The sequence below is a fragment of the Gekko japonicus genome, unplaced genomic scaffold (assembly GCF_001447785.1).
Source record: "Gekko japonicus isolate JY-2015 unplaced genomic scaffold, Gekko_japonicus_V1.1 scaffold150, whole genome shotgun sequence".
NCBI classification, from domain to species: Eukaryota; Metazoa; Chordata; class Lepidosauria; order Squamata; family Gekkonidae; genus Gekko; species Gekko japonicus.
In genome coordinates this window covers 514,768-525,073 of record NW_015160839.1, presented here as the reverse complement: position 1 = coordinate 525,073, position 10,306 = coordinate 514,768, and the positions used below count along the sequence as shown (strand labels likewise).

The 10,306-nt window shown below is 43.5% G+C and overlaps 1 protein-coding gene across 1 annotated transcript in view; it reads left to right on the top strand.

The window, feature by feature from the left end:
* Window positions 1-591: 591 nt before the first annotated feature.
* The window catches only part of FAM214A (family with sequence similarity 214 member A), a 56,905-nt gene continuing 47,190 nt past the window's right edge, over window positions 592-10,306 (top strand). The window contains exon 1 of the mRNA XM_015418924.1: window positions 592-1,339. Coding sequence (XP_015274410.1) covers window positions 1,324-1,339 — 16 coding nt within the window. The 5' untranslated portion in view covers window positions 592-1,323. The remainder of the gene's footprint in view (window positions 1,340-10,306) is intronic.

Genomic DNA, 10,306 nt, shown 5'->3' with positions numbered 1-10,306 from the left:
AGCCGAGGAGGAAGGAGGGAAGAGGAGGAGGAGGAGGGCACGGCGGAGTCATGGAAAACACTCTGCAGCCGCAGCCAGAGCAAAAGCGGCCGCAGCAGCAGCAGCCAGGGGAGGAGGAGGAGGAGGCGGCGGCTTTGTGCTTGGGCTGAGAGACCGAGGCCTGAGGAGGGAGGGAAGCAGAGAGAGAAGAAGGGCGGGCGGTCAGGCTGGCCTCTGCCTGGCCGGTCTGGCGTGAGGGGGGCGATTCTTCAGCCCCTCTTTTTCTCCTCACGGTCTAAAGGGAGGGGGGGCGGATATGAGGCTGCGGGGGGTGCCAGGACGGTTGGGGGGAGAAAGGCATTGGTGTGTGCGTGTGTGCGCCAGCCGTCGCTTTTTTGTCAATTTTATCTGTGCCAGTTTTATATTCTGTGGGTCGTCGAAGCGATGAGGCGGTGACAGGCGCCCGTCCCCCCCCCTTTCCCCTTAGTTATTTTCCTCCCCCCCCTTCCCCCCAATCGGGTTGTGTGAGGTGAGGGTCGAGCGAGCGTCCCCTCGTAAGGGACGCGGGGAGGGCGGTTCACACGTTCCCCCGCGGCCGACGCCGGTTCGGGCCCGATTGGGGCTTCTTATTTTTAACCCTCGAGGCGCCGAAGTGAGGGGGGGGCGAGGAGGGGGCCGCGTCTGGCCTTCGCAGCCCCTCCGATAGAGGCGGGCTGTCTTGAGACTGACAATGAGCCGTCAGCGTCTGTTGCCAGACGGTTTTGTTTAGGCTAGACGGGAGCCGAGGTCTGGGAGGAGGGGAGAAGGAGGGTTGAGCTCTGCCCCTCCTGGCCGACTCTCGAACAGGTACACACACAGACACACACGCACACAAAAGCAATGGAGTCCAGCTTGGGTTGACGTCGCCTTCAGCTCTGGTGCCGATTCTGGTGGGGGTGGGCGTCTTGGAGCGGGGCTGGGTGGGTGGGTTTCGAGTTTAGCCTTTGTTTTCTAAGCTTTTGCCCCGGCAGGTTATAAATAGACCTGTTCAGAGGCTGTGTCAAGGAAGGACAAGTGCCAGAGAGAGAGACTGGCTGTGTTTGGCCCCCCCCTCCCCCCAGCAGACTGCTGCTTGCCACTGCAATGAATGCCAAGAGGAGGCCTAGGTGCTGCGTATTCTTGTGAGCTGTTAAGGAAGAAGGGCTGGATTTCATTTTTTATGATTCCTACAAAAGAAGGAGAGAGCAGATCTAGTTGGAAGGCAGCATCGGTGAGACGACACTGCAGGGTGGGGAAAGACACTCAATCAAGGCTTTTTTAAAACTGAGAACTGTGTTGGTGAAGAACCACAACATTGGACTGAAAATGAAGCCCGACCGAGGTAAATGAATTTTATAAGGATTCCCATGTTACAATGATCAATACTGGATAACTGATAATGAATGGTGGGGCAGTCTAAACCTTTTGCATTCAGTCTGGTTTTTCTTGTTAGCCTGGACCTGATCAACAGACTATTGCTAGTGTTTGAAACTTTCTTTTAAAAGCTGTTATGTAAATTGTTGCATTTACTTAATCAAGTCAAGAGCTGGGAGTTAGAAACTCATTGTTGAAAACACCCTTTGCCCTGGGAGATGGTGTAGTTTAAATGTCAAACAGTGTTGCCCTATTATCATTCAGTTGCAACATAACAAAAAAAATCGGTTCCAGGTTACAGTCAGTTTGATATTGGCAATGCAGTCTCCCTGTACATGGAAGTTTGAAACACAACTCCTGCCAAACAGATAAAACTCATTTTGTTAGAATTTCCCATGTCTATTTCTGATAGAGTCATAAATTGCTTTACCTGCTTTGTGTGTATGTGTTTGTGGCTAGGGGAAAAAATAAATGGGTCAAGTGGTATTCAGATCTTGTGTAGCTATTGTGAAGGTTGTTTTTGCCACTAGAGGAGTTTGTGTGTCGTGATTTCTGGCTTTAAGTAATACTTATCCTTTCCTGTTCTACATTGTTGTATTTCTATAGTAACCAGTGTGGAAAATAACTTTGGTATAATACCCCACAAATTGGCAGCAGTGAGCCATCTTCCCGAGTCCCGCCCCCCCCTTTGTTTATGCACGTGTAATTCCGTAACTTGAAACAAATGTACAGTTCTGGTACGTGAATCACTTCTGGTATGTAACACATTCTTTACAAAAACATTATGATGCATCAAAAAGGGGAGGGCTTTTTTAGATACTTGCCTGTTGGGTAGCTATTTTTAGCCTGTTTTTGTATTCAAAATACTTTACATTCTATAGTATATCTCTTAAGTATGTGGTATTATTTGAATGTGCAAGAGGATATGCATCTTACCAGTATTTTAATTGCTTGGAAAAGAAGAGCTGATGGGATGTGCTATGATTGAAACAAAAGTGCATTATGCATTTGACAGCTATTTCCAGTGTGTTTTTGGACTTCCCTTAGGTCATTATGTTTGCATTCCTTTGCATGCTTACCTGAGAGTAAGCCCTACATACATAGGGTATGAATTTCTTCCCAAATGATTCATGCATATTATTTGGCTGTAAAAGCTGAAATCCCAGGTATAGTTACTTGGAAATATAAGGCCCAATGACCTATATGGGACTTCTGAATAAATATGCTTAAGATCATATTGCACACAATGCACTAGAAGAATGTGGTTTGCAAATATTGAATCTCTGGTTACATCTCTGAATATTTTGTAATTCCTTTCACAGTCCAGAACCTTGGAGATGTTTGTCCAAGGTTCTGATAAACAACAGCATTTTACACTTTGAGAAGGCAGTAACAATATTCTAATGATACAGCTATAGAATAGCTAGTCAGTGTACCTTAGAGGGAGAAAGGGCTGTGTCTGAATCTTCTGTGTGTCAAAACCAACTGGGGTATTGATTTGTATTATCTCAAAGCCTTGCATGGCTTAACTTTAGTAAAATGAACAGTAATAACATGTATTGTTTATCAGAAAATAAAGTTCAGGCATTCAAAAGCTATTTGGTAAGCAAATAAATTGTAATTTTACTGAGCAGTGTAATGTAGCTTAAGTGCTCCTGTTTTGTTATGGCATCTAGGAATGGTTACAGCGTGTAGCCTGATTGCCACAGTGAGCCCCTGCAGATGCTTTTTGTGACGGCCCAAATGCAAATGTTTACTTGTGCCAGTTCTCTGCCCAGCAGCTACAGGCAAGCAGTGAGAAGTGCAATCACCTGCTTCCATTAGTTGCAAATTAGTATCAAAGGACATGGGATGAGCTGAGATTTTAACTAAACTGCAGTATGTTCTGTGAAGTACTGGACCAACAGGAAGGAAAGTCTTCTGCATTCAGCTGTAAAAAATTACATTTTATATCTGTGCTTTGTTTATTTTTTTTCTTGATTTGGTACATCAGGCCTTAATAACCAATAGCCATTTTGTCTTTTCCTTTATTAACTATATTTGCACCTAGGTGTAAAGTTATCATATCCACTGGAAATTAGGATAGGAAAAATAGATGCCTGCACAACGGAATTGCACCCTCATGCTTTTAAGTTAATGTGTTGTTGAATTGGACTACTTCCTTGTGCAAATTAAATGGGAGCACGTCATCAAATTCATTTAATAACTGATGATAGTGTCTTCATGGAGCTCTCTGCAGAAAAGACAGTTTGGTTGAAGAGACCAAAATTTGGCTTTGAAACAAAGAGCATCTGCTGTGATTCTCAAAGCTTGCAAGAAAACAAATATGCATAGGATGGAATGTGCTGGATGTTTTTTTACCTGGGGGGGCTTCTTCCCCACTTTGAAAACTGTGGAGTTGTTTCTTTTTTAATCTCTGTAAACTAAAAATGTGTCTGGAAGATTCTCTGGTGAATTAAGGAGTTGGCCTGAACTGCAGTTGTTTCTTGGTTGAAGTCTGAAAATGTGAAAGCCTGAAACCGTATAATCCACTGATCCCCAACATGGTGTCCACTCAAGTGCTTCCTGCCACCCACTTGTTTCCCCCCCACACCTCATTGGATCAGAAGACCCCAGGAGGACCTTTAGGCCTGCAGTGAGCATCAATTTGGAAATAGCTCTCCCCAACATACGAGAATGATTGGCTTGGAATCTCCCCCAACTTTGTGGTTTTTCTGCTGCCCCTACGGCTGCTGTTTTGTGGTGATGCCTGCTGTTCTTTCTCAGAATTTCAAAAGTGGCCCCTGGCATAATCCCTGGTTCTTGATTTACTGCAATCAGGTGAAGGCACAATCCAGCAGAAGTTAAAACATTTTAATTGCCAGTGTTTTCAGTGGGAGAAATTCTAAACAGGAGCCTAGTTTTGTTGAAATCAACCGGTTTAAAAGTGTTTTCATTGACAGGATTGCCTCTTTAACCTTGAGTCAGGTGACTGATTTTCTTTCTCCCTAAGAATAATTGTCATCTCTTTTTATATCATGCAGGGAGCCCACTCCTCCATAACCTTGTACTATGGTCCCCATACCAAGACCTACATATCACCCATCTAGTTGTGACGATTACCATGCACTTGAACACAGTCTATAAAAACAGGAGCGATTGCCTTTGCTATGAAGAGGGTGAAAAAGTCCTTGAACAACTGCAGCCTTGCCCATCTTCCTTTAAAGGTCCTACCCTTCCCAGTGTCCCACAGCCAGGGACCAAAAAGGTGGGGTGGAGTCATGGATGGCAGTACAGAACTTTCAATTAAGAATGACTGAGAGACATAGCTGCCATAATATCCTCTTCTTCTCTCCCCTCAAGGGTCACTCCTGTCTAGTGGCAGCTGAGTTTTTCAGATTTTGGGGGGGAAAGTTGGTTGACATGCTGTAGAAATGCCTTTTTTCCCCTTGTGACACTTGTAGAGGTTTTAAGATTGAAATTAAATGTTCTTAAGGTTGCAAGGTAAATGTGCATGCGGGGGCAAGACGGGAACAGATGGTTTAAATGCTAGCCCCTGAAATTCGTGTTGCTTAACCACACTGGTGCCTTACACCCAATTTTATCACCTACAAAACAAAGCAACAACACTGTAGTATGGTTTTGTAATGGTTGATTGGAGAGTGTTCTTGTAAATGGCTAGCTGACTTAATCTCTGTGGCTGACAGATAATAAAACTGTGTTTTCGTAATCGGTCATTATAACAAGCAGCGTGTGAGCTGCAGGTGATGTTACTTCCTGTTTAGCCAGAGCAGCTGTTCTGAAAATGCCTGAGTTGTGCTTCTGGTTATAGATGTCACAGGTAAATGCAGGGAGGAGACAGTACGCTGGAAGTGATCCTGCTTCCTGTTGTAGTAAGGAAGTTGCTCTGGCTGTTTTTCTGGCTGTGGGATCATGTTGCTGAAAAATATGAAGAGGAGAGAGAGAGACCTATGGTGTGTGTTGGAATTGCATCCGTAACTTCTTAATAATCTATATATTTAAAAGAATGCAGATTGAAATGTTAATGACAGGTGGGAATCTAGCCTTAATCTGGCTAGATTTGCAATTCTAGTATATTGTGTACTACAGACATAAAAAGGAGCTGTTTACTCTGTTGTATATAGGGATAGGATTTTCCGGGGTTTTATTTTCTCGATTATTTTCTCGATCGATTTTAACCTCACTTGTACAGCCAAGTGAGATTGCCTGTTTATTATTAACTTTATTACTGGTAATCAAAGATTTATTGTATTCTAAATTAATAGATTACAGCTGTGGCAATAATGGGCAAAAATACAAGGAGTTTATATGTGGATGAAAACATTCTTAAGAACTTGTGAGAGGCACACTAATGTAATCAATACAAAATATGTTTTTTGCAGGTCTGTAAAGCTAAAATGCTAGTGGATTTTTAAATCTGTAGCATGGATTTTAAATGTTTGGGACAAATTACTTTCCATCTCCACCTAGTAGTGCGTCCGAGTTGTGGCTGTTTGTTGTCGCTTCATGTGGAGAAGTAGCCTTATCAACAGCTGGGTCACTAGTCATAGTCTTTTCACTCTAGTGCGGTATCGCCTATGTTCTGGGGTGGGAGTGGAAGGCACAATAGGTCTAATCAAGATACCTTTGTCTAAAGCAAAATATCTTGACATTAGATTAGCTCATACTTTCCCACCTCCTAGTTTTCATTTAGATTCTTCAGTCTTGGAGAAAGTAGGGGTTCTGAAGCAGCAGGGATGATGGTTATTATTTTGATTTGATTTATTAATTGCCCTATCCCAGTTTACGCTGGGTTCTGGATGATGTACAAAGGGGCACAATGCCATAAAATATACAAAACATAAAAATCCAATATATAACTTAATAAAAATTTAAATTCAGAATAAAAGATCCAAGATGGCATCCTATAATATTTTTTATTCTAATTCTGGACTACTGGCCAATTTTCTAGGCAGGGGGAAGGGGAGTTCGAAATGGGGGGGGGAGGAATGTGCTAGCCAATAAGGAAAATGTTGCTGCCCTCAACCAAAAGCCTGGCAGAACATCTCTGCCTTAACAGGCCCTGCAGAATTGCATGAGATCCTGCAGGGCCCTGATGTCATTTGACAGAGAGTTCCATGGGCCAGGACTGAGAAGGCTCTGGCCCCGTGACAACAAAGGACCAGCAATAAGTTCTATAAACTGCCCTTTCTTATGCAGATCACTTGCTTAAGAAAGGGGATTGCTTGAGATAAACATCTTCCTTTAGGAGAAATTCTCTTTTATTCTTCTAGAGTAGCCTGTGGCATGGTTCAAACATAATGAGAAACCGCAGTTTGCTGCAGGATCCTTGGTCTTGCATATGTTTCTGAAATTTCTGCTTTCAAAGCACACAGAATCACTAGCTGTTACATTTGAACCCAACTTATGGCTTGTCCTTCTCTCCAGACCAGGGATAAACTCTGACTCAGCATTCTGGTCAAGGGGGAAGTGAACAAAGTGTAATTTGGAGGAGGAGATCAGATTTATACCCCACCCATCACTACCCAAAGAGGCTCAGAGTGGCTTACAATTTCTTTTCCTTCCCCTCCCCACAACAGACACCCTGTGAGGTAGGTGGGGCTGAGAGAGCTCTTTTGAGAACAGCCCTTGAGCGAACAGCTCTGAAAGACCTTGTGACTGACCCAAGGTCACGCCAGCAGCTGCGTGTGGAGGTGTGGGGAATCAAACCCGGCTCTCTCAGATTAGAGTCCGCACTCTTAACTACCACACCAAACTGGGGGGTTAGATATTAAGAAGAAGCCATGGCTTGCCATTAAAGCAGGAACAACCAGTCTTTAAGCCCTATTGGGAGGGATGCATCCAAGTGGTGGAGGGTTGGAGGACACATGGGCTTGGTCAAAGCTGAGCAGTCCTAGCAGAAGGAGGTAACTGGTGTACTGAATTAATGATTGGGTTAGGCACTTATAACAGAAGCAGACTTCTGTGGCACTGGTGGACCTTATCTCTGCTTATTCCTGGCCACCAGCAGCCCATTGAATAATTCCCTGGTAAGTTAAATGGCCAGTCTGCCCCTGTGCACAAGCAGGAAGCTTCCCCCAGATTACTTCTGTAATGACAATTCATGTCACTGTCTTTGGGGTGCATAAATGTGTTTGGCAGGACCAGTTCCAACACCCCAGTTTTGCCTGCAATATGGACCCCCTCCCACTGTCAATTTCAGCAGGTCAGTTGTTCCATCCTGCAGTTATCCCCGTACTGATGTGTTAGTAGAGCACCATGCTGTCAGTTGACCTATTGTGTCTGTCAGCCACAGTAAACTTTTTTATTCATTAGTTTCTAATTATTTGGTTGCTTGAAGTAGAGCATGAAACAAATAGTGTTGGGTTCAAGTCTTGTGCCAAAATAAAGGACACTGAGAGCTTCAAGCTCACTTCTTTCCGGTCTTAAACTGGTCTTACGCATCTTTTGTTTCCTGAAACCAACCAAGCAAGTAGACCTTAAGAATATCTGTGTCAGTTTGAGTTCTGCCATGTTTAATGTGCTTAATGTTAACAAGCCATTTCTCCAAAGAAGGTTAGAGTGTCTATGTTTTCCCCAATTCCCAGTTCTACTACCTCAAAAAAGCCAGAAGAATTCTCAGACTTGTTTGCCAGTGGTGAGATGTAATCAACATGGCAGTTGGGTCATCTTAAATGAATCCATAGTATCACATTAACAAAGGGTAAAATAGGAGTGGTCTCTGCCATTATGACAGCCATCACTGTATTACTGTAGCGGTACTTAGTATATTCTAATATAGGACAGCTGACAGAGCACAGATGTACATCATGGAGTGGGGGAATTGTGGTTTCTAAGGAACACTCTGGTTTGTTCAATGTTGTTCTGAATATTTTGATTGAAAGAAATTGTGAATCACTGTGCATCCCAGTCACAAGCATTTGGGCTGCCATATTGACTGGCAAAGTTTGTAGAACATCAGGCTTTGGATGATCATTCTGATAAGTTAAGACCCCTGCTTTCTGCAGCCTTGGCTACAGAGGCAAGGAGGGTAGTAACCAGAGATGGGGCTTTTGTGGTGGTGTCACCTCACCTTTGGAATGCCCTCCCACTTGAGGTGTGCCTGGCCACCTCCCTTGTTTCCTTTAGGTGCAATTTTAAAACATTTCTTTTTACTCAAACTATTAATGGAGGGGTTCCATCTTTAGATGTTTTTATGGTCTGCTTCTAGCCTGAGGATGTGTTTTATGAATATAATGTTAGGCTGCTCAGTATATTAGCTGTTTTTATGCCCTTGGTTGTTTTTTAGTTGCTTGCTTGGTTTTGTTATATGGTTTTATTTGTGAGTTGCTTTGGGCAGGTCCCTGGAGTGGTGGCATATACGTTTTCTGAACAGGTAATATATCCAAGCATAAGCATTTTGTTTGCATTCATAGCAAGCTTTCGGGTTGGGCTGTTGATGTGTGAGTTACAGAACAAATTGAATCGAGTGCATGGGAGATGTAATTCCTTGCTTAGAAGGTGGCGTTTACATGGAATTATACTCATCTGCTGTATGGCTTTTATCTAATTTCACGACTACATGCTTTTATTGCAAACACAGTACTCTTGTAAGTGTAGTTTAGTTCTTCAGACCATCTGCAAAAAAGGTGGGATAGAAGGATGATAAAGAATGTATCCTAAAGAGGGGTAACATAAGAACATAAGTAGAGCCCTGCTGGATTAGACCAGTTTCAGAGGGTAGCCATGTTGGTTTGCAGTAAAAGACCTTGATCTGAGTCCAGTAGCACCTTAGAGACCAGCAAGATTTTTGGGGATAAGCTTTCCAGAGTCAGTGCTGATGAAGCTTATACCCCAAAAATCATGTAGGTGTCTAAAGTGCTACTGGATTCAAATCTAGCTGGATTAGACCAGTGTTTCTTCTAATACAGCATCCTGTTTGACACAGTAGAAGAGAATTTATACCCCACCCTTCACTACCCAAAGGAGTCTCAGGGTGGCTTAAAGTCCCTTTCCCTTCCTCTACCTACAACAGCCACCCTGTGAGGTAGGTGGGGCTGAGAGAGCTCTCTTGAGAACTGTCCTTGAGAGAACAGCTCTGAAAGAACTTGTGACTGACCTAAGGTCATGCCAGCCCCTGTATGTGGAGAAGTGGGGAATCAAACCCAGTTCTCCCAGATTAGAGTTCATGCTCTTAACCACTACTCCAAACTGGCCAACCAGTTGACCTGTAGGGCCAACGAACAGGAGATGGAGACGAAGAACTTACCCTCAGGTTACCCTGTAGCACTGGTTTTCAGAGGTTTACTGCCTCTGAATGCAGAGGTTCACTGATTGGCCTCTCCTCCATGAACTTTGTCCAGACACCTTTCAAAAAGCCATCCTTGCCTGTGGGCATCGCTATGTCCACTTGAGTAAGGAAATATTTCTTTTTGTCAAACCCAGTTCTCCCAGATTAGAGTTCGTTTCTTTTTGCCTGTTTTCAGACTATTGCCTATCAACTTCATTGGGTGCCCCTGAGTTCCAAGAGGGAGAAAAAGTTCTTTCTGTCCACTTTTCTCCAGCCCATGCATAATTTTTATAAAAACATCAATTGTATATGGTTTATAGAGCTTTATGAATAAATGTATTTATCCCAAATGAGTTTCCAGTGACCTGTACTTGAAGTCTAGGAGGCATCTACATGGAATAAGAGGAGAAGGCACTAGTAACAGGAGAACAAAGTAAAGCCTGTTGGCTGAAGAACAACATGGGCAAAAGGACGTGCCAAATGAAATAGGGAGGAAGCTAATGGGTCATGCACAGGTAGGCTCAAAGTAAATGAGTTGTTCAGTCACCTTATGGAGAGAGGCATGCTAAAAAGAATATGACGGCGTATAACGTCACCTAGGAAGTGATTAGCCAATCAGAGTGACTAAGGAGCGGGCCCCAGAACATGGAATGTCTTTATTAAGTT